Source organism: Rhamphochromis longiceps, linkage group LG7 (assembly GCF_057381845.1).
Source record: "Rhamphochromis longiceps isolate RC_006_pf linkage group LG7, R_longiceps_female_GT1.1, whole genome shotgun sequence".
NCBI classification, from domain to species: domain Eukaryota; kingdom Metazoa; phylum Chordata; class Actinopteri; order Cichliformes; family Cichlidae; genus Rhamphochromis; species Rhamphochromis longiceps.
In genome coordinates, this window is record NC_140563.1 from 62,182,590 (window position 1) to 62,205,943 (window position 23,354).

The following is a 23,354-nucleotide window of genomic DNA, read 5'->3' on the forward strand; positions in this document are numbered from 1 at the left end:
GTCACTACATTGCATGCCTGTCCATAAACATATATACACAGAGTTGTACACATATTTAAATAGCCACACCTTAATGAGAGGTTCAGTCTGTACCAGCTACATCTCATTTCTTTGCAAGCTCCTTTGATCACATTTGCTAATTTACACACTGAACGTTAATATTAAGCACCCATTTCCAAACTACAAAATTATTAACTTGGCGTACAAGTTTCACATCTTCATGATATTATATTACATATTCATGTCACATATTCATGTGACAAACTTAATGTTTGTCACATGAATACGTTAGCTTCTTGTTCAAATGAACAGTTTTCTATTGGCCTAGGTGGAAATGTCTGGTTGAAAACAACAGTCAGGCAGGCACCAGCTCACTCAAGTGTGAGCTGGTGCTCATATGAGTCTAATGAAGCGAGGCTCTGTGGCATTCTGTATTAAATTCAAATAGATACTCTAGTCAATTCTATTTATATATGACCAAATCACAACAACAGTTGCCTCAAGGTGTTTATATTATTGTCACAATGAGAAGCATAGAAAAAAGTGCTTGTATAAATCGATGTGAATAGGTGAATGAGGCAAGTTGTATAAAGTGCTTTGATTGCTCAGGAAGAGTAGAAAAGCGTTGTAGCTATAAGAACCAGTCCATTATGTGTGTGGAGTTTGAACCCAAAATGCAGATTCCATTCAAATAAATGAATACGAATCTTTATTTAAAGGTAAATGGTAAATGGCCTGTATTTATATAGCGCTTTACTAGTCCCTAAGGACCCCAAAGCGCTTTACATATCCAGTCATCCACCCATTCACGCACACATTCACACACTGGTGATGGCAAGCTACATTGTAGCCACAGCCACCCTGGGGCACACTGACAGAGGCGAGGCTGCCGGACACTGGCGCCACCGGGCCCTCTGACCACCACCAGTAGGCAACGGGTGAAGTGTCTTGCCCAAGGACACAACGACCGAGACTGTCCAAGCCGGGGCTCGAACCGGCAACCTTCCGATTACAAGGCGAACTCCCAACTCTTGAGCCACGATCGCCCCTAAGGTGAGCCTACAAACCCAGACAACAACAAATGAGAATGTACAAAGAGGCCACACTGGCAGAAAACAATACAAACAGTATTATGCAACAAAGGGAAACTGAGGGCTTAAATACAGACATGTGGTAATCAGGGAGAAGGAACACACCAGGGAACACAGCCGAACAAAATCAGGGAAAAAGGCAGAGGGACACAAAACTGAACAACACAAGACGAAGACTAATAAAATAAAACAGGAAGTAACAAAAGATAGAATCACAAATGGGGAAGATGACTTGGCAAGGAATGGAGAGCACAGGGAAAGGTCGATAAATGAAATAAGGGCATTAATACAAACCAACAAATGTCAAGAATATAACCCAGCAAATCATGATATTGCAACCACAGACACATAAATTATCACTCTAAGGAAAAACCAGAAATACCAAATACAAATGAGAACACAACCTACGCTAAAATATAATATTAGATACACTCAAAACAGAAAAACTACAACAAACCAGGTCAAACAGAGTATATCAAACAGAAACTGAAAGTCCAAAACTGAAAACACTAGGTCCAAAACCCAATATCATGCAGTACCCCACCACCCACCTACTGTCCCACTGTTCAGGGAGAGATGCCAATGCTGGCAACTCAGTTCAGCAGGTCTGCCAGCAGTCAGATGGATGTGATGATGAAACTCTCTGGGCCGGCATCAGAGACAGAGCAGATCAGGGGGTATGGCCAGGTGGCCTCAACGGGTTGAGGAACAAAACCAAAAACTTTGAGATGTTATAGGTGACCTAGTTGATCATACAGACAATTGGTCTTACAGGTAAACCCTGTTTATGTATCTTCAGTAAACCACACAAACTTGGTGTAGATTAAGTATTTTCGTCACTGAGCACTGACCTCACAGCCCATTGTTCATTCAGTGGTGCTTGTTTCAGTAATTGTGCAAAGGTACTGTTTATAAGGTTGGGAAAACCTGCAGTCAGGTGAGACTGAAGAAGTCACTGACTGAACTGTCGAAACGTTTCTCAAACTGAAAACGTCCAGACGAACAGAATCAACTTTTGGGGATTTACTTACTTGGATGATTGAGCGCATCAAGACATTCAGGATGGTTGTTTGAACCATTTATAGTTCAAACAAGGCCAAAAAGGACAAACTGCCCTAAGAGCAAACAATGTAAATGTTTAAACTCAGATAAGCAGCATGGGCATTGTTGTTGTAAAAACAAATATAGCTAATTTCAAGATGATTTCTGCAGTGTATTGCTCTCATTAATTATTTATTTCTTTATCTTTTTTAAAAAAAAATTATTTCTTTTATATTAAAACTTTGTTTGTATCTTTTAGTTGTTATATTGTTTTATTATTGTGTAATTAATATTTTTGTTTTTGTTTATAGATTTATTTGCTGTGCAGTACTTTGGTCGAAGTCTGTGTTTACATGTGCTACATAAACAAACCTTTTTTTCCTTTTTAAAAGTAAATTTAATATCTTAATAAATGTAACCTTTACAATCTACAAAGCTAAGTGAAATACACATTTTATGTAAAATCACTTCTGAACACTCAATTTAGAAAATTCTAAACAGGAAAATTTCCATGTTTTGTTTTGTGCAACCTAAGGATTTTACAATTGTGTGTAAGAAGGTTACAGTTTATTAGTTTATAAGTTTTGTGGTGTTTTCGTTGTCATCCTTATTGACCTACTGTCTTTTGAGATTTCTCTCTCTTGATTTGTTCCAAGTGCACAGATCTATTAGATATAAAAGATTTTTATGTAATGCTACATGTAAAAACCCATGTTACAGTTGATTTAACCACAAATTAACAATAGATTATTGCAAATGTAAACCTGGTTACTAGTTTTACATCAGTATTTTGTCTTTTCTGGTGGCTGGTATATCATACATTTTAACTTCTCTGAAATTGTGTGTAAGAAGGTTACAGTTTATTAGTTTATAAGTGTAATGTTGACTCGTTATCTTTGTGTTTTCTCCTCTGATGTATTCAGGCTAAAAGAGTCTTCCAGAAGCCCTGCACACATTTTAATGATTTCACGTGGCTCCAAGTGTGAATGTGATTAACATGAAATATCAACCTTTATTTTTAGCTATAGAATAGAATACCTTTAGTTGTAATGTTACAGGTGTACAGCAAAATGTCAAGCATTTCCCTGAGTTGAATACATTTAAGGCAAGTTAAAAAAAAAAACAAGCAAGTGCTTTTATATTATAAATAAATTAAAAATAGAAAATATTAATGCAAATACAGACAAAATACCGACGATTATGAATTACAAGAGACACACGGACATCCATTTCACATTCCTTTGTGATATTGCACAGGATGTTCTGAGTGATGGCAGTGCACAGTGTTATGAGACACTTTAATGACTTCTGCAGGGGCCTTTACTGATGTGTAGCGCCGCTGATGTTTGACGTTTCGGCTTCTGTGCTGGTACCTGAGTCTTGGTGGTCTTGTAGTAGTCTTGTATGCTGATACGATAGCTGTAATGTCACCCTCAGTGCAGCTGGCATGCACCTAGCATATGCTGCACTAAATATGCTTTCTACTGAACCACAGTAGAAGGACACCAGCAAGTGTTTGGAGAGGTCGTAGGCAGGAGATAAAACATTTTAAATAAAGTCATTGATTTATTTTTTTGGGTCAAGTTATTATTTATTTAATGTTAGTAAAGTTTGTTATGTAACGTGACTGCTTTCGTTGCCCCGCGCAATGTGTGGCTTCCATAATACTGTATGTAAACAAGTGGATGACACAGTGCTCGTACCAACAGGGGGCGATGTTTGGTTTAGTTGCACAATAAAGCCCATTGACGAGAGTCAAGTTGGCTTCAGTTCATTTCCTTTCAATGCGACGTTCGACATAAAGGTATTATAACATTCGCTATTATCAGCCGGAAATTTATTTAAATGAGCACTTATGGTAGATTATATATTTTCTTTCTTGACATTTCTAAGTTTAATTTAGTTGCTGTTCATTACTAGCCTCTGTGTCATTGGTAAATAGTTTTATTTTGAAAATGTGGGCAGGATGTGGTAGGCTGATTTGATGCAGGGAATTGAAGTTGAAAATGAAGGAGCGGCGAGCGAACAGGAAGAAGAAAAGGAAGCTAGCTGCAGTTTAGCTGCTTTTAGCGTTTCGATAATGGCGCCTTTAGACCTCGATAAGTACGTAGAAATAGCGAGACAGTGCAAATATCTGCCTGAAAATGATCTAAAGGTGAGTCGAAGTTTCTGGATTTAACTTCAGATAAGCTCTGTTAGTATTCGTAAAAGGTCATGGTGCGACTAGACGAGGTTTGTTCAACAAATGTGGCCGGTAGTTTTAACTGGGTTTCACGCTCAAGTAATACTCTGTTGTTTGTTTCAGCTTTTAAAAATGAATCTCACAGAATTATAACGCATGTTGACTCTGTTAAACACGTCGGTGTGAATAGTGAGGAAGGTGCCACTTAAAACATTGTAATGGGAACCACTGCTGTGTCAGTGTCTGCCGTTACCATAAGCCGTATTAACTTTAAATATAAGATATAGGTTTAACTGTGGAAAGATATCATGGTAGCCGAAATATTCCGATGAAATGTGCACTGGGGGTGTAAATAGCATAAGGAAGACAACATCTATACGTTTATTCATCCCTCTGCTCTGAGGCTTTGCTTGAAACGGCGATCAGAGCAGAGCTAAATATCAGACAGACTCTGAGTGCGTTGCAAAGAAAAATGAAACTTTCTGAAAAAGGAGTCATTTTGACTTTGTAAATGTCTCAGAATGAACTGAGATCAAAGTAGTTCCTAACTGTATTCTTTACATCCCATTTGAGTCCTTTAGTCACACTGCTGTGAAAATGTTTCACTTAAAAAACAAGTTAATATTCAGTAGGACATTAATTACTTCATACTTGGAAATAGATGGCCCCTATTAGTGCCCGATCTGACATAGGGAAAAATCTGGACTACAGCTAGTTTAATTAACTGTAACTAGCAGTTAAACTACTTACAAGATTACCACAGAAATATGAAATGTGAAAGTCACATGACTGCAGAAACATAGCACTCAGCTGAGTGCCTACCTTGTCACAGATCATGCCTACAAATCGCCTTTAAAGAGTTCTAGCGTTTCTAGTGCTGTGGTTCGGGAGATAGTGGAAGATCCTTCAGTCTGCATGTAAAAGTATTGTTGCACAAGATGCAGCACAGAATGTAAATCCCAACCCATTTCCCATTTTACAGTCCATCTGTAAGAATAGAATTTAATGGGCTGTGTGATACACACGCTGCCTTTAATATAGTGTGTTTCCAGGTGCCTGTGTCCACTAACAGTGTTGTGTTTTTCCTCCTGTAGAGATTATGTGATTATGTTTGTGATTTGCTGCTTGAAGAATCAAATGTTCAGCCAGTCGCTACTCCGGTTACAGTTTGTGGAGACATTCATGGTCAGGTAGGTCTGTGTGATTTTTGTTTTTTCTTCTTCTATAATTTTCTCCCAGGGTGATGCACAATTTTCACCATGGGCAAAATACAGAAGAAGAAAAAAATGCTTTATTTATCCCATATTTTGAAAATACTTTTGATTACAGAAGTGAATATTATTATTGTTATTGTTATTATTATTATTATTATTATTATTGACCAGTAAAATATTTAATCATCATCAAAGCAAATTGAGTTTTAAAATGGCAATAAAACCACAACAGACTGATTGAGCATCTGTAATATTTGCTGCACTTCTGTTTTAGGAAACAGTTTTTACTTAGCCCCTTCTTGTCTGCAGCTTCAGTTCAGCATGCTGTTGATGTGAAGTTGTCCAAGACTTCAGCACTTTTTTTTCAGGTGGACAAATTTGTTCAACTGTTTTTGCAAGTTTGGGAAGCCAATCAGTATTTGCTTTGGGTCTGAATCACCACTACAAGCTTGTCCATCTTATTATCCAAGGACCTCACATTCCCCATATAATAGCTGGAATGGACATTTCATATCCCACTCTTCCACCTCAGCTCTTTGTTTAGCTCCAGCTCTGCAGCACCATTGTCTACTCTGTAGCTCCTCCGAGATAACAGGTCTCATTCCATCATGAGCAGTGGTGTACCCTGTGCCATGAGTCAACTTGTAGCAAAAAAGAGAGAGAAAGAAACCGCTAACAAGAAAAGCGTACCATTTACCATCTAAATGGAATCACTCCATTTAGATGGTAAATGGAGTGATTCTTATGTAGAGCTTTTCTACTCTCCCAGAGCACTCAGGGCGCTTTATATAACACGCCTCATTCACACAAGCACTTTTTTCTATGCTTTAAGCGCTTTCCATCTAACATTCACACACATTCAGACCGATGGAGGCATCAGATAGCAACTTGGGGTTAGTATCTTGTTGAAGGATATTTGGCATGCAGACTGGAGCAGCTAGGGATTGAAACGGCAACCTCCCAATCAGTAAATGACCCACTCTACCTCTACCTCTAAAGCTACAGCCACCCCAATATAGGATCGGTGGCAATATGTTATTGCAGTCATAAAAAGCATTTATAATACGAATATAATTTGGAAATAAGTTAAGTTAGGATTCTTTTTTTCACTAGCACCTACTTGGCTCTGCTCAACTTGACTCTGCTCTACTCTGCTCCGGTCATTTTTAATTGCAATTAATGTGGGTGAGGTCATTATGGCACACAACAACTGAGAACATCAAGACAATAATATACTCGCTGCTAAACCATTAGTAAACATCTGCACCTTGTCATTGGACCACGGTGTTAGTTTGTGTGTAGCCATTTCCCTCGTTGCCTGGTTTCAAAAATTCCGGGTTTGATTCTTGTGAAGGAGTCACTCTTGATTTATCCAGTGATGGCATGCAGTCAATTGACGTCAGGCTCGACTCGGCTCATTGGAACCCCGGCTGAGTCGGTACTATAAAAAGTAGCTGGTACCAGGTACTTTTACCAGTACTGGTACCTGTTGGGAAACCCTAAAAACCAAGTTGAATCAAGTAGTTACTAGTGGAAAAGGGGTTTTTCGTACCCCAGTTTAGTTCATTTTGGTTTCAAGGTTTATTGGTACGTGTGCTAGTTCTAATTTAAATATTTTGATTGATGAGTTCTTCTTAATCTTCCTCTCTAGTTTTATGATCTATGCGAGCTCTTCAGAACTGGAGGCCAAGTACCAGACACAAATTACATTTTCATGGTAAGTAAGCTCCCTTTACTTTTGCCTGAGCTGCAGCACATTTAAATAAATCTGAATGATGAAGGCTGTTAGGCATGTTGTAATACCATTACATAAAATTGTAATGCCTCTCAGCAGCTGAATCAGCCCATGAAAACCTATCATTGAGAATTTTTGAATAACGTGTAATGTTGATAATACATGATGTGAGGTGCCGCACATTTAAGTGGCAGGACTCATTATTGAAGAACGTGATTAATAGTTTCAGATGCCTTTGTTATTAGTTTTTGAAATTTCCCATTAAACGGTTCTCAAATTTAACTTAATATCGGAGCGTGTCTTACTTTTAGACTAGTGGGTTAGTTTATATTGTTTCTTCGTTTAGTCGACTAAGAAATTGGTCACCAGGAACATCCCTAGTTACATGTTGCTTTAACCAGTCTGCATTTGCAAGTTTAATGCAACTAGTTAAAATAAAAAGCAGGTGTTCTGTTCTCATACAAATATCCACCTTTTCCAGAACCTTTTTAGTGTCTGAGTCTTTAATAATGTCTTCTTGTTCTTCTTCCCAGGGAGATTTTGTAGACAGAGGATATTATAGTTTGGAGACTTTTACATACCTGCTAGCTTTAAAAGCCAAGTGGCCAGATCGTATCACACTCCTTCGAGGGAACCATGAGAGCAGACAGATAACTCAAGTGTATGGATTTTATGGTATGTACTTCACTTCATGTATTTATGGAAATACATTTTTTGTGTGTTTACTAAGTTCAAAATTCATTATTAACAATGGTTTACATTTTCTGTTTGTCTGTTGTTTGTTTTAGATGAGTGTCAGACAAAGTATGGAAATGCAAATGCCTGGCGGTATTGCACGAAAGTGTTTGATATGCTGACTGTGGCAGCTGTAAGTCTGATTCCTTCTCTCCGGTTACATGACATTTAACTATTGTTCCTTTTTAAATGCAGCATAATTGGAACCAGTGCATCCATAAAGACATCTTAAGTAGCTATTCACCCCCTGTATGTTATCTTTATGTAAATGGCTGCTTGTTACTTCATTTAATACATTATCATAATAAGCTGCAATTTAAAACATTGGGTCTTTAGCATCACAACAAAACAAAGAGCACACTGGTTTACATAACATTTTCTTAATTTTGGGGGGTTTAATATTAAAAGGTGCCTTTATCCAGCAGGCAGTTAGCTTTGCATTAAATATTTATTACAGTATTCATCATCACAGACAGAGCACAACAAGGATCAAGGCAATAATTCTCCAGGAATTCAATTAAAAAGTACTCTGAGGTTACTTCTTTCTTTTAATGATCTTATGGATATATAAGTATCCATATAATCTTCTGTAACAGGTGTATTACCAACACAAAACTATAGAACGCCAGAAAACAACTCACTCCATACATAAACGCTAGATGCAATCAGTGCTAAACCTATTGAAAATGGTCATGACACAGGCAGAATCATAACCATGACCGTCATCGCAAGCTAGTCTGTTTCAACAGCAGGAAGATAGATTTCAAGAAATTATGCATCTAAGGTTTCAGCTCACTTATGATTTTGGATGTGTTCTTGCTTTTAGAGAAGAGTAAGAACAGTAAAGTGTGGCAGACATTTTTGTAGAGTAAGGGTGTTTTCACATCAATAGATGGTTTATTCTGGTCCCAATCAATTTATGAGTTAATAAACTTGTAGCTTTTCCCTATGATTTGGTTTGAGAAAAATCCAAGTGAACTCAAAGGAAACCAGAATGAGCCGCTAGAAACCATGTGAGAATATTTAGTCCACTTATTGGCCAGGTGTGTCTGGGGAGTGAGCAAATACAGGAAGAAGGTGGTGTTTGTGGGACCGTCGGAGAATTTACGTTCACAGCTAGTTGCTAGCTCATACAGATCATTTTTTCATCTATAGTACCTTTCCACAATCTGGAATATAAAGCGTACATGGCTACAATGCACACTTGGTAGTTGGTCTGGATCAAGGGCTGCAAGGATCCATTGAGTAATTCAAATAATTTGATTATAAAAAATCTTCGACCCACATTCTTTGCTTCAATGCATTGTTTAACACACGGCTGTGTAGCCTGCCAATGTGTTAAACAATGGAGACGTTTAACCAACGAGCCTCCTGAATTTATATTAAAATATGCAGATGAACTGTTAACTTAGTCTGATACCAAGTTTACTTGCACACTGAACTCAAACATGAGCGGACACCAGAACTGCCTCGTTTCAGAACTCTTTTTGCCTCCTATTAATGTTAGGAAGCCAAAAAGAAGACATAGTAAAGATAATTTGTTATGCCTTAGTTGAGATTGAATATATGTCTTTTGACTGTATTGGGATTATTTATGTATTTTTGTATTTAAGAAAATGTTTCTTTTAAAAGAATTTTAATATGCCACATACATGCAATCGAAGAGTTGAGTTTAAATTTGTTGTATGCAGTTAAGTTTTAAAACATTGCAGTTTCTAAAATCTTCTCAAAAACCAGTGAGCAGTTCATTCTGAAAGCCTTGGGGGTTTTTTTCTCTTTTTCGGATATTTATTGCTTATTATAAGAAGAAAGTATTTCTTAGCATATTACATGATTGATCAATGGAATAATCAATAGATTCCTTGATTTCAAAAATAATTGATAGCTGCAGTCCTAGATTGAGGTCAGATCATGTTCACTCCATAAACAAACCGTTCTGGAGTTGATTCAGAACTGCTCTGAGACCACTTCCTCCAAATGGTCTCAGTATGCTTGTTTGGCGATTCACATCTGCACAAATGAATCTGGCCAAGGAGGAAAACAAACCAGACTTTGATTTAAACGGACTAAACACAGAAGGTGTGAAAACACTCTGACACTGCCCTCTTCAGTTCTGCTACCAGATCTCATGAGCACTCTTTAGCAGCTGAATGTACTGCACTTCAAACTTTCCTGAAAGTTGTTCTGCTGTCAGGATTTTCCAGTTTGTGAAAGAGTAGAACAGAGACAAGCAGATGGCAACTTTGAAGTGTTGCTAATAGAGATGTCTATTGACTTGGGTTTATTCATTGATTTGTTCATAATAGTATGTTTTAAACCCTAATCCCAGTTGATAGATGAGCAGATCCTGTGTGTCCATGGTGGTCTCTCACCGGACATCAAGACTTTGGACCAGATCCGAACCATCGAACGCAACCAGGAGATTCCTCACAAGGGGGCTTTTTGTGATCTTGTGTGGTCAGATCCAGAGGATGTGGACACCTGGGCTATCAGTCCACGAGGTGCTGGCTGGCTTTTTGGCTCCAAGGTTACTAATGAGGTATGTTGAGCCATCCGTGTTGGAAAACCAGTCATTGGAAAGCATCCTTTAACCCAGGTGTGTCAACCTCCTTTTACTTACTTCTCTAATCTGTTGTGTTTTAGTTTGTTCACATCAACAACTTGAAGCTCATCTGCCGTGCACACCAGCTGGTTCACGAAGGCTACAAGTTCATGTTTGATGAGAAACTGGTGACCGTGTGGTCAGCGCCCAACTACTGCTACCGCTGTGGGAACATTGCCTCCATCATGGTCTTCAAGGACGTCAACAGACGAGAGCCCAAGCTGTTTCGAGCCGTTCCCGACTCTGAACGTGTGATACCTCCTCGAACAACCACCCCCTACTTTCTCTAATGATAAAGCGGAAGTTTTCTCTTAGCGCTACCCTCTGGACTTCTCATCCCTCAAATATTATTCAGCAAAAGATTACATGCAGGAAATCTTATAAGACTTCCTGGATTTTGTTTTTTGCACTTCTCTCTGTGCAGCTGAAGAGCACCTGTTGGGTCAGCCATCAGATCCATGCCGTGCTTCCTTCCTTTTTTGTAAACTCACAACATGTTTTAGGAAATTAACACAAGTTAAGAGTGTTTTGAGTAGCAAAGAGTTTCTTTAAGCTACAGTCTGTTTGCACCACACCCACATTCTGCCATAAAAGTAGGAAAAATATCTTTTTATACGCCCAATGCCAGACTCATACTGTTAAATGACTTCATATTTTAAATAATTACAATTTTTGATCTTATGTATCCCTCCCAAGGAAAGTAATTGACAAATATTTATAGTAGCGCGTGCCAACAATAGATGCATATAAGTGACGTGATAAATACTGTTTCCTTTGATTCACTGTGTAAAAAGCTCCTGAGCGATTCTCTCAGCGTTTTGCCTTAACTGCTGATTTCATACTTTAGCTTCAGTTTAGTTTTCCTTTTTTATTTATTCAGTTCAAAAAGTGTCTTGCTACTGCACATGGATTTTTTTTTTCTTTTTTAAATGGCAAGTTCCCACAGGTATCTTTCTTTTTAAAATTTCCCATCCATCTCTGCAGTGTGATGAATTATGGCATTTTATAAGCAGAATCTTTAATTGTGGAAAAATAAATAGCTGAAAAGTAGCTGTAATTCTAGGAGAGCATAGGCCTCTTTAACATTGTTTTCCTGTTTTTGTTTTTTGTTGTTGTTGTTTTAATTTCAATAAAACATTCTTCCTTAATATTTGCAAGTAGTTGTCATTTGAACCTTACTAATGATGTAATTTTGGCCCAGGATTGCCAAACTCAAATTTACTGAGGCTAAATGTAGGTAAAAGGGAGAGGTTTCAAATGACAGAAGCTATCTAGAGCAACCACATCTCTTACCTGACGTGACCCTTCAAAATTTACCCAAAATGCACTTTTTGAAGTTCTCTCCATCAATCATCAGACAACAGATCAAACATCCAGGGCACCAGTGCTTGTTTCTGTTTCTTCTATAGGTATTAATTTGGTGTGGGTTTACTCCTAGAACAAGCTCAGTTTATTTATTTATTTATTTTTATCCTTTTTGGCTTTACACTATGACACTTGGAAAGAATGTAAAATCAATGTGATTAACTTTTTTTTTTTTTTTTTTTTAAGTTTAAATGTGTTTAAATTTCAATTTTTTGCTAGGCTTGGACCTTCCTCAAATTTTTGTTAACTAGGTCCAAAACCCCCTGCGGCTTTCTGCGGAACAGCGACTCAAAGGGAGAAAACCCGTGGAGGCCTCCCGCAAACAACAGATGTGCTAACCAGCGAGCTCAATTGCCTTCATCCTCGTGACTAAACTTACAAATCATGAACTTTAAAGTGTTATTCAGCTGCTCCACCAGCCCATCAGTCTGAGGGTGGTACATACTGGTCCGAACAGATTTACAGAATGGTGTGCCCTGGTCATTCAGTATCTATTTGAGGATCTGAAACACCGCCTGCCCCACACTTATTGCAGAAATGGTGCATAGCAGCACTGCTTCGAGATACCGTAATCGACCACAACTAGTACAAAGCCTTATTCCCATGCATTCCAGTGAAATGGCCCAGTGAGGACCATACCTATGCACTCAAAAGGGACCTCTATTAATGTCAGTGAGTGCAAAGGCACTTTTGGAATGGCTGGCTGGTTAACCAGCTGAAACTCCAGGCAGAATGCGCACCATTGGCGCACATCCGCTAGGATGACCGGCCAATAAAATCAGGCCATTATCTGCTCCAGAGTTTTATCATATCCCATGTGACCGGCCATTGGGTTGTAATGAGTCGCCTGGAAAATTCATTTCCCGGGGCCTTTTAGGCACCAACCAGCCTCCCCTGTCACCACACCCTGAATCCTCTGCTCCACCCCTCCCCTGAACAGAGCCACAAACTACACCCCACGACACCCTAGTTTTATTTGTGGTTTGTTGGATATGTAAAGGTTGAATGAGAGGCAAAACCTTCAGCTTTCAGGGCCCTCCTCTGTGGAAACAGCTCCCAGTTTGGATTCAATACACAGACAACCCCACTCCTTTTTACGATTCTTCAACTAGGGCTGGGCTGGATCAGGTGACCCTGAAGCCAGCCACCTAAGCCTGAATTGAATGTTAATATTGAAACACTCCACCTTTGAGCCACCAGTATTTTGTAATCATTATCTAAAATGGCATTAAGGAATCATAGGATCATACTACTACTGGTAAAAATTTTGGCTATTAAAAACTGTAACGATGTGAAGCTCTTATTTTGAAATAGTTGACCCGGAAATAGCTAGCCAGTTGGAGTGGAGTAGTGCCAGCGGCGGTCCTCACCCTGCCTTCTGTTTCTCGTCGCCTGTCACAGCCTTTGAGCAGCGTTCAAGCTCGGACAGACAGCAGTCCAATCAACGCTGCGGGGGAACTCGTTAGCCGGTCTGGTGGCACTTCCACGCACTGAGATGCCAGGAAAGTCGCGCTTCAGCAGTAGAGCTCGTCGAGGCTTTCGCTGTGATTTTTGAGAAGCATCTCTGTGAAAGATAGTACAGTTTGTCACCGTTAGCCGGCTGCACAGGTAAGAACAAATGGCAATTACACAAGCAGAGGCGGTTAAAGCCCTGCAACCGCCAGCACTCAGTGTCACCTGCATATATGTGGTATTCTCTGTTATCTTTAATATCCAGATGCTTATTATGTTGAGATTTTATTCATGATGCTGATGTTAGATATCAGGAATGAGCTATGTTATTAGAGCTCATAGCACAATCACGCTCTTTGATACAGATTTTTACCGGCAAAGACAGAAATTTGAATTGGATTTAAATGAATGCCACCCATCTACCAGTGATAATAATATTGGTATTCAGTTTACCTAATTTTTAAAAAAAAATTCTCCAAACTTGATTGTTATTTTTGGAGATCTTTCTTCCAAACATAGTGACAAATACTACTTGTGCTGCATGTTGTGTTGGTTTGGAACAAAGAGATGTTCACAGGTGAGACAGGTTTTTACCAACTCTGCTGCTGTTAACATGATAAGTAAGCCACAAGGGAAAGCGAGAGAAAACAATGGTACACATGATGTATAGCATGAGATTGTCATGCAGACCTTCTCTCACAGCTTCTCGCCTTCATTTAAAACTGAGCATAAGTTTTAGGTACTACAAGTAAAATAAGGCTTCACACACTTCATACAAAGAACATCAGTTTCATGAAATAATTAGACAATACAAAAATAACCAAGGTGCCGTCTTCGCATGTCTTATTTAAGAAGCAGCTAGGGCACTCTAACTTACAAGACAGAAGTGTTCGCAGCATATTCTGAAAAATCTTTACATGAAAAACCTCACTTTTACCATAGCCTAAACGTATTTATTTAAATAAAAATATAAGCAGCACCCCAAAGTAAATGAGTGTAATGACGTGTCATTCCACGTCATTACACTCATTTACTTCATTACATAAGTTAAGTAAAGATAGCTTGAGTTCCGTTCACAAGTTTTCCTGCGCACAGTGATAGTCACCATCCCACTAACTCACTTAACTCTAGACTTTGCTAATCTAGCATTGGACTAAACTGTAATCATAATAGAGCAGGGCGATATGGCCAAAAATATTTATCACGATATATATTTGAAAATTTGCGATAACGATATAACTGACGATATAATTGATGCGAGACAAAATACAACTCCACAACATTACTAGTGCAAAAAGACAACCTTCCATTTATTTTCACTTAAACAAGAAGCTGGTTTTTATGTACATTAAAAGCTTTATAAAAATGTAACAGTGCAAATGCAAATTCCTTGCTGAAAGTTTAACCAAAAGGCATTTCCAGTAGAAATGGGCTGACATATCCTGAGCATAACCATGTATAATATCCACTGAAGTTAAAAAGAGGTGCTTTGCAACATTAAACTGCAGTGTGCAGTACGTATTTTTCGGACCATAAGGTGCACGGGATTATAAGGCACATTAAGCGAAACAAAGCAGTCAGATAAATCAAACTTTATTAAACTCATTCTTCTTGCTTCCTCCACTTCTGTACCATTGATTCATTAATGTTGAATTCTCTGGCAGCTGCTCTATTCCCATGTTGTTGCAGTATATTAATGACTAACCTTGTATTGTGGATGGATTATCTCAGTTGTTCTCCTGACTGAAGTTTGGTCCGTTTACAGCATCCTGCCATGCGATTGAATTTGTCTCTAGCCATGAGGAACCTTCACGTTAACTTTTATAAGTGGAAAAGTGTTAGTGTTCGTCCTCCAGCTTCACTGTTTATGTTATGCTAACATAGCTGTGTCGCTAGCGATCACGTAGCACATCATTATATACCAGCTAGCCCAACTTCAGTAACCCTACAAACGTCACTGCTGTTTAGTTTCCTGTCTTCATTTATGTTGGAAGTGATAGCAGAGCTGTACGTTTGAATTTTTTCAGAAATCTCTCAGTCTGAACATGCTATATCATGCTTAGGTAACTAGCGAGCTAACTTCCGATAGCTTCCTGCTAACTTCTAACTCCGTTAAATGTAATAAATTTTGTTTTCATGGATGCCTGGAAGTTAAACTTTATAGTTACACCTGGTAAAGCAGCAATGCTGATCGTTTTATTAAAGATGAAAGAATTGAGACAGTTTTTAACTCTCAGTGATGCTGCAGTGTTGTTTGACCTGAAGCATACAGAGTTTAGGACCCAGATTACTTCCAGATTTAAGAGCATCTTAGTCCGACAAATACGACAATAACGACGGCCGCTTGCATGTATCTGACGGACAAACACCAAACCAGTTCCACATCACGGAAGTTTCACCATTTTTACAAACCAATTCTGGTTCATCTGTTTCACTCAACAATCGGCCATGTGCGTATGAAAACAAAGGCACTGCGCATGCGTGTTTTACTCCCATTCTATCGCAATATTTCATTTTCCTATAGTTGCCTAACATTATACCGGTATTACCGTGAACGGTATAATATGGCCCAGCCCTAAATCATAATATTAGAAATGTAGAAACACTTAGAATAGCCCTTTACTGTCATTGTATCTATTCTGGAATAACTTGGTATAATCCATCATACATAACAGTTCAGTTAACATCCCGACTCTGCTACTGCAAACACTGACACGCCCACAGGCACGCCCACTCAGAAAAGGATTAATGGACTGTTAACTGTATTTCATGACATGCAGCTACATACATAACTACTCAATGTGACAGGGCTTTGTTTGTTGCTATTGCCGTTTCTCACCACATACACCGTCATGGCATCAAATGCCCACACAAGTACAGGAAAATTATACTTTTAGGCAGTGCTTAATTAATCTGAAAAATCTGTTAAGGTGAGGTTTATATTGAATTTCAATGTATAAAAAAATTCCTTTTTTAACTCTTCAGTTTGAAATTATGGATTTACATTACTTAAAAGCCAAACAGATGTAGAGCCACACACATGCACAGTAACTTAGGGGCTATAGCCAGACATGTTTATAGCACGGTAAAATTGTCATTAGCTGCAAATGATTTTAACATGCAGAGCATTAGCTGAACATTGTGCCCTAGCTGTCTGCTGCCTTGACCTGATTGTACATCCTTAGCAAACTGGAGACTGCAGCCACTGTGAGAATGAAATATGGGACATCCCAGGTCAACCTAAAAAAAGGGTGACCATGTGATGCATTTCCTCCTCCATAGTTTCTTATTTCTATTCATAAGTAAGTAGGCCACCAGTAAGACGCTTGGATAACTCCAATTATCAGTGTTTGTTCAGTAGTACAACCATGCATATCAACATGTTACATATGACTAGATTATTTTCAAGTCAAATCAAATTTATTTATAGATGTTTAAAAACAACTGGAGTTTACTAAATCATGATGTAAGTGTTACAGGATAGACAGTATCAGGAATTTGCTCCGGAAATCAAGACAAAAAAAACAACAACAATCTTTTGCTTCATTTTAACGGTCTAAATTGTTCCTCTTTAGTCAGTCACAAGTTCTGATTGGCTGACTTTCATGTAGTTTCCTTCCGTTTCAATGAGTACTAATATTTTTTTGTAACTGAAATGTTTTCTTTAATCCATCACCATCAGTCTATAGAGTATCGACCGTATACGGTCTGTATTTCTCTTTAAATTCAGGTGCGAAAAGTCAGTGTCATGACTGGAGCTGAGACTGAGGATGATATTCCATTAGGTGAAAGGAAGACTGTCACAGACTTCTGCTATCTCCTGGACAAGTCCAAGCAACTCTTCAATGGGCTACGGTTGGTTGGAATTTACTTTGTTTTCTTCTGTCTGCTGGACTGTGTTTTCTACTCTAACATTGGTTTACAGTGCATTGAACAGATACCCCTCAAGAGTGTGTTTTCACTGGATTATTCTGCAGCATTCGGTACCAGTGTAGGAAGTGGTGTGCCCTGTCTGTTAGAGGGGTGGATTGATGTGTAGCTCATGTAAATTTGTAAATTTGTTATTTGATGGCTTAAAAATGAATACAATGTAAACCATAAACATTTTTGGGTGCTTGCATTCATTTATTAAATTATAACTAAGAATGAAATGAACAGAATATCACGTTAGTCAAAACAAATGTGTTTTAAACATAAAATCTGATATCCTGAAACTTCTGCAGGCAGATAAAATGAATAAAATGCATGCATATGAAACATTTTGTTGGCATTCTCCAAGGTTTTGGTTCAAATGCTAAAACCAGTCTCCACCTATTGCATTGCTATTTCATTCATATCGTAATATGACTTTCTTTTTCTTTTTTGTTTTTTAAATCACATAAAAATGTATACCAGTATCATCTTGGACAGTAGGATTGTGACACGACCTGGAATGTGCCACATTGGTGGCTTCAGTAATCTGTGAATGTCGCCTTTTTGGTAATGTTCTTCATGGCTTCATTCAGATTGAGTAATGGCAGGAATGGATAGACCTGTGTTACACACGAGTAAGATGGATAGTCGTGTGTTTATTTCATAAAAATGGCGATGATTGTGATTTATAATCAAAAAGGGCTCAAAAAATAAGAATTATCCAGATTATTTTAAAAAAGATAAAGATATTGTGCTTGATAAAACTAAAGACATTGCAAATGAATTTAATGATTTCTTTGTAAATGTTGGCTTTAATTTAGCAAAAGAAATTCCAGAGTCAAGAAATAATAACGACCTGAATAAACATATTACTCAGAATGTGTCCTCCATGTTTATTGGTGCTGCAACTCATAGAGAAATAATTAACATTGTGAAGACATTTAAAAATAAAAAGTCCACTGACTGTTTTGGTATTGACATGATATTAGTTAAAAGTATTATAGAATATATAGTGCAACCTTTCGCATACATTTGTAATCTGTCCTTTCAAACTGGTGTGTTTCCCTCACAAATGAAAATAGCAAAAGTTATTCCAATCCATAAAAACGGAGAGAGATGTCAGTTTACCAATTATAGGCCAATATCACTACTCCCACAGTTCTCAAAAATTTTAGAAAAGTTATTTGTTAATAGACTTGATAAATATATTGAGAAGCATAATCTCCTAAGTGATAACCAATATGGCTTTAGAGTGAAAAGGTCCACTTCAATGGCAGTGATGGAACTTGTTGAAGGGATATCTAATGCAATAGATAATAAGGAATATACTGTTGGTGTTTTTATAGACTTAAAAAGGCGTTTGATACAATTGATCATTCTATATTAATGAATAAACTAGAGAGATATGGCATAAGAGGGATAGCATACAAGTGGATGAAAAGTTACCTGGATGAAAGATATCAATATGTCGAATTCAATAATGTAAAATCTAAGCAGTTGAAGGTAACTTGTGGTGTTCCTCAGGGCTCTGTGCTGGGCCCTAAATTATTTATATTATATATAAATGACATATGTAGTGTTTCCAAACTGTTAAAATGTGTATTGTTTGCTGATGATACCACTCTGTACTGCTCAGGTAAAAACTTAGAACAGCTTCTGACTACAGCGGAAAAGGAGTTAAATATATTAAAAAACTGGTTTGATGTAAATAAGTTATCATTAAATATAAAGAAAACAAAATTGATTATTTTTGGCACTAGACAAATGAAAAATGTATCTAAAATAAGGGTTAATGGAATTGAAATTGAAAGAGTGTACGAAAATAAATTTCTTGGAGTGATAATTGATGATAAGCTGAGTTGGAAGTCTCATATAAACCACGTGAAAACAAAAATGTCAAAAACCATTGCTATTCTCTATAAAACAAAGCATGTCCTGAACAAAAAAACATTATACACACTTTATTGTACTCTGTTGCTTCCATATATGACTTACTGTCTGGAGATATGGGGTAATGCATATAAAACGAACACTCTTCATATTTTCAAGTTACAAAAAAAAGCTATAAGAATTATAAACCAATCAAACTATATAGAACCAACTAACATTTTGTTTATTAATCTGAATACCCTGAAATTTTATGATTTAGTTGAATATAAAATGGCACAGATAATGTATAAAGCACAAAATAACTTGCTTTGCCCCAGTACTCAGAAGCTGTTCAAAGTCAGAGAGAGTCAATATGACTTAAGGGGAACAGATTTCTTTAAAAAAAACAAGATAAGGACAAATATAAAGCAGAGATGTGTTTCTGTTAGAGGAGTTAACCTGTGGAATAGTTATGACAGTGATTTAAAAAGGTGTGGTTCATTTTCCTTGTTTAAAAACATGTTTAAAAATAGAGTAATAGAAAAATATATAAATCAAGAATGAAAAGAGCAAAAAGGAGGAAAGAAAAAAACCTCTTGATTCTTTTGCTTTGATGTAGTTACTTATCTAAGGTGGAAAGTTTTTTGTTTTTTTTCTTTGTTGTTTTTTTTGTTTGTTTGTTTGTTTGTTTGGTTTTTGCTTTGTTTTATTATTTTCTTCAAGCCCTGTGTACAGGAGCTGCATACAAAAAGATATTTTGTGAAAAGGGTTGGCGTAATAAGCAAATGCTTCAGCCAATACCTTTTGATTAGCCTTGTCTCATGCTTTCTTTCTTTATGGTAGATTTTTGTTCTGTTTTCACTGTTTGTTTGTTTTTTTTTCACTGTTTTCACTGAGATTTGAATTTGAATGCTAATCAATAAAATCAAAATCAAATCAAAATTTAAATAATTACAGGCAGCAATCTATAAGGAATGTGGATTATAAAATATTAGCTAAAATTCTAATGAATGGAGTTAATGATGTGTGTATCATTATTGATAAAAATAGACTTGTAGTCTTCAGATGTGAGATAACTTTAAGAGAAATTGTATATACTGGCAATGACACAGGCTTCTTTATATAGGTTTGCATCAAAAGAAAGCGTTTATGTTTCACATTCCTACTTGTAGACAGTGATATAGACATATGTGAATTTTCATAAAAGTCCATTGTGTAAGTAAAAGTAAATGGCTTTTTGAGTGAACCTTTTGTTTCCAGTGGGGTGAAACAGGGATGTCCTTTAGGCGCTTTCCTGTATGTCTTTGCTATTAGTCTTCTGCTGAAAAAATGAATGAAGGTTCCCGTTTTAAGAGATATAATCTCTGTGATTCATCTAGAGTGAGAGCCATGGCTAATGTTGACATAATCACTAGCGATCTCCAATCTTTAATATCTTTCTTATAAACGTATATCTTGGAAACGGGATGGGCAACATTTATGCATCAACACAATTAACTAACTCATGCCACTTATGGCTATTTGTCGTACTTTCCTGATTTGAAGTTTGAAACATTTTATAACTGAAGCAGTTATCAGCTGAGCATTGCTGACCTATTTACACTCTTTAGAAACTAATTGTGATTGCTATAGAGTGCAAGCCATTTTAGTGGATTCATTTCCACCCGTTGTTGGAGTTTGCCCCAATTGCATTTTATGTTCCACCTTCTTGTTATGCTGCTTCTTCTCGTCCGCAATGTCAGCTGACAGAATGATCACGGACATAAATCAAAGATACCAACTGCGCTTTTATTTACATTTTACAAGTGAGATGATCACTTAGAGAGAAAGCTAGAAGCAACATGATGTCTCTATGATGTTTCTGAGGGCCCGGTGGCGCCAGTGTCCGGCAGCCTCGCCTCTGTCAGTGCGCCCCAGGGTGGCTGTGGCTACAATGTAGCTTACCATCACCAGTGTGTGAATGTGTGAATGTGTGTGTGAATGGGTGGATGACTGGATATGTAAAGCGCTTTGGGGTCCTTAGGGACTAGTTAGGCGCTATATAATACAGGCCATTTACCATTTACCATTTACTTGCTGCAGCTTACTGAATGTTACAGAAGGAAAAAGAAGTGTCCCTCACACTCTGAGCAGAACTCCTGAGATCAAGAAGCAGTACTGGTCCTAGATTTTTCACTAAGTAATTTATTTATAAGCATAGAAGTAGCCTGTTCATTTCAGGCATGAGTTAGGCAATCTACTAAAAGGAGGACAAATTAATATGTCCAAAACAGGCAGACCCAATTAGACGGCAATCCACATCTTAATAAAGTTACTGTTACTTTGTCCCGTGCATAAAATCACAGCAAAAGTAACTACTCACGCTTTTTATTTGCAAAATTGTTACTGTGGTTTGTTTGTTTGTTTCGATGTGACTTAATATAAATACAATGTAACAACAGAAGAGGATTTTATGCTGTAGACTGGGATTGTAACATCTAGTCCTTTATTGGATCTAAAAGTGCCATTTGTGTTGGGTCTGAACACACAATAAGAAAGGAAGAAATTTTATCAATAACACTACCCATTCTGGGTGAGAAGCTGAATGTTAAGATGTTGCCAAGCATGTACAAAGCTGTCATCAATACAGCAAAGCTTTAAAGCGCTTAAGCGTAGAAGCTCTTTGGTTTTTTTACACTTTTGTCTTTTGTACACAATTCCTTACATCTAGAAAAGATTCTAAGATTAGAGTTTGCTGTTGGAGTTGTAAAAAAAAAAAAAACAACAAAAAACTGACAAGGGTCATGCTGCTCACAACAATTCAAAAAATGGCAACTACACAAATCACCCTGACTGAAGCCTTGGCCTTACTTGGTTCTTATCATCTTCTGCGTCCCTGTCTTTTGGTGTGCCACAAGGCTCTGTGCTAGGGCCATTACTGTTTTTAGTTTATTTACTCCCTCTTCAGCACATTTTGAGCCCTTTTGAGGATATTTGTTACCATTGTTATGCAGACGATATCCAACTCTATATATCTTTTTAAACCGGAAGAGGCTTCTAAGCTGCGGCTTTTAAATGTGTGCTTGGAAACCATTAAAGGCTGGATGGCTGAAAACTTCCTCCAACTAAATGAAAGTAAAACCGAAGTCCTCTTATGTGCCCCAGATAGACATATACCCAGTATAATAAATGCTCTTGGTCCTCTTTCAACGTTTGTAAAACCATCTGTCAGGAACTTAGGGATTATCCTTGATCCTGCTCTTACGTTAGATAGTCATGTTAAATCTCTTGTTCGGTCTTGCTTTTATCATTTAAGAAATATTTCTAAATTGAGCTCTATTATATCCTATACCGAACTGGAGATTGTTATTCATGCTTTTATCTCTTCACGACTGGACTATTGCAATTCCCTGTTTACTTGTTTAAATAAAGGTTCTTTGGAGCGTCTGCAGATCGTTCAGAATGCTGCAGCAAGACTTTTGACGAAAGCTTCTAAATTTTCACATATAACACCGTTGCTCATGCAGTTACATTGGCTTCCTGTTGAATTTAGAGTCCAGTTTAAGATTTTGGTTTTAACTTTCAAGGCTCTTCAACAACAAGCACCACCATATATCATTGAACTTTTACAGCCCTATGCCCCTAGTAGGTCTCTGAGGTCGAGTAGTCAGGGCCTACTTGTCATTCAGTATACGAGACTGAAAACTAGGGGTGATAGAGCTTTTGCTACTGTGGCCGCCAGACTGTGGAATTCCCTTCCTCAGGACTTACGATCCGCTGATTCATTGATTACTTTTAAAAAACAGCTAAAAACACATCTCTTTAAAACTGCCTTTTGCTAACTTTGTTTGTATTTTGTCTTTTTAATCTGTTATATCTTGTAAAGCACTTTGTGATCTCTATCTAGAAATGTGCTATATAAATAAAATTTTACTTACTTACTTACTTACTTAATTAAGGTTGCTTGTTTTCTTTTTGTCATACACGAAGCAAGATATTGTAGTTTACACTTAATCTAGTCCTCAGATGCATTCCTAGTCACATTTCTTTTGGATTTGTTTCTTGCGATATTGTTAGAGTGGCTATCACAGCTTCAGAAAGCTTCAGAAAAACTGTTGAATAAACAGAGACTGGCCATCTGGAGTAGCAGGAGTTTTCCTGCTGAGTTGGTAAACCT

The 23,354-nt window shown here is 37.5% G+C and overlaps 2 protein-coding genes across 4 annotated transcripts in view; both read left to right on the forward strand.

The window, feature by feature from the left end:
• The first annotated feature begins 4,128 nt into the window (after positions 1-4,128).
• Positions 4,129-11,748, forward strand: ppp6c (protein phosphatase 6, catalytic subunit). The gene is made up of 7 exons (XM_085414719.1): positions 4,129-4,287; positions 5,409-5,504; positions 7,180-7,245; positions 7,797-7,938; positions 8,052-8,131; positions 10,328-10,537; positions 10,642-11,748. Exons 1-7 carry the CDS (start codon positions 4,213-4,215, stop codon positions 10,888-10,890), a joined length of 918 nt encoding a protein of 305 aa, XP_085270845.1. The 5' UTR covers positions 4,129-4,212; the 3' UTR covers positions 10,891-11,748.
• Positions 11,749-13,322: 1,574 nt separating this feature from the next.
• The window catches only part of scai (suppressor of cancer cell invasion), a 31,958-nt gene continuing 21,926 nt past the window's right edge, over positions 13,323-23,354 (forward strand). For 2 of the 3 annotated variants that reach the window (XM_085414720.1, XM_085414722.1), the window contains exons 1-2: positions 13,323-13,573; positions 17,148-17,272. In XM_085414720.1, the coding sequence (XP_085270846.1) occupies positions 17,166-17,272 (107 nt within the window). In that variant the 5' untranslated portion in view covers positions 13,323-13,573; positions 17,148-17,165. Of the gene's footprint in view, positions 13,574-17,147; positions 17,273-23,354 lie in introns of those variants that run through there. The other variant, XM_085414721.1, reaches the window with a different exon arrangement.

Coding starts and splice junctions, on each gene's coding strand:
- ppp6c (XM_085414719.1), top strand. CDS start 4,213: ATGGCGCCTTTAGACCTCGATAAGTACGTAGAAATAGCGAGACAGTGC. Junction 4,288..5,408: donor TGCCTGAAAATGATCTAAAG/GTGAGTCGAAGT, acceptor TTCCTCCTGTAG/AGATTATGTGATTATGTTTG. Junction 7,939..8,051: donor TCAAGTGTATGGATTTTATG/GTATGTACTTCA, acceptor TGTTTGTTTTAG/ATGAGTGTCAGACAAAGTAT.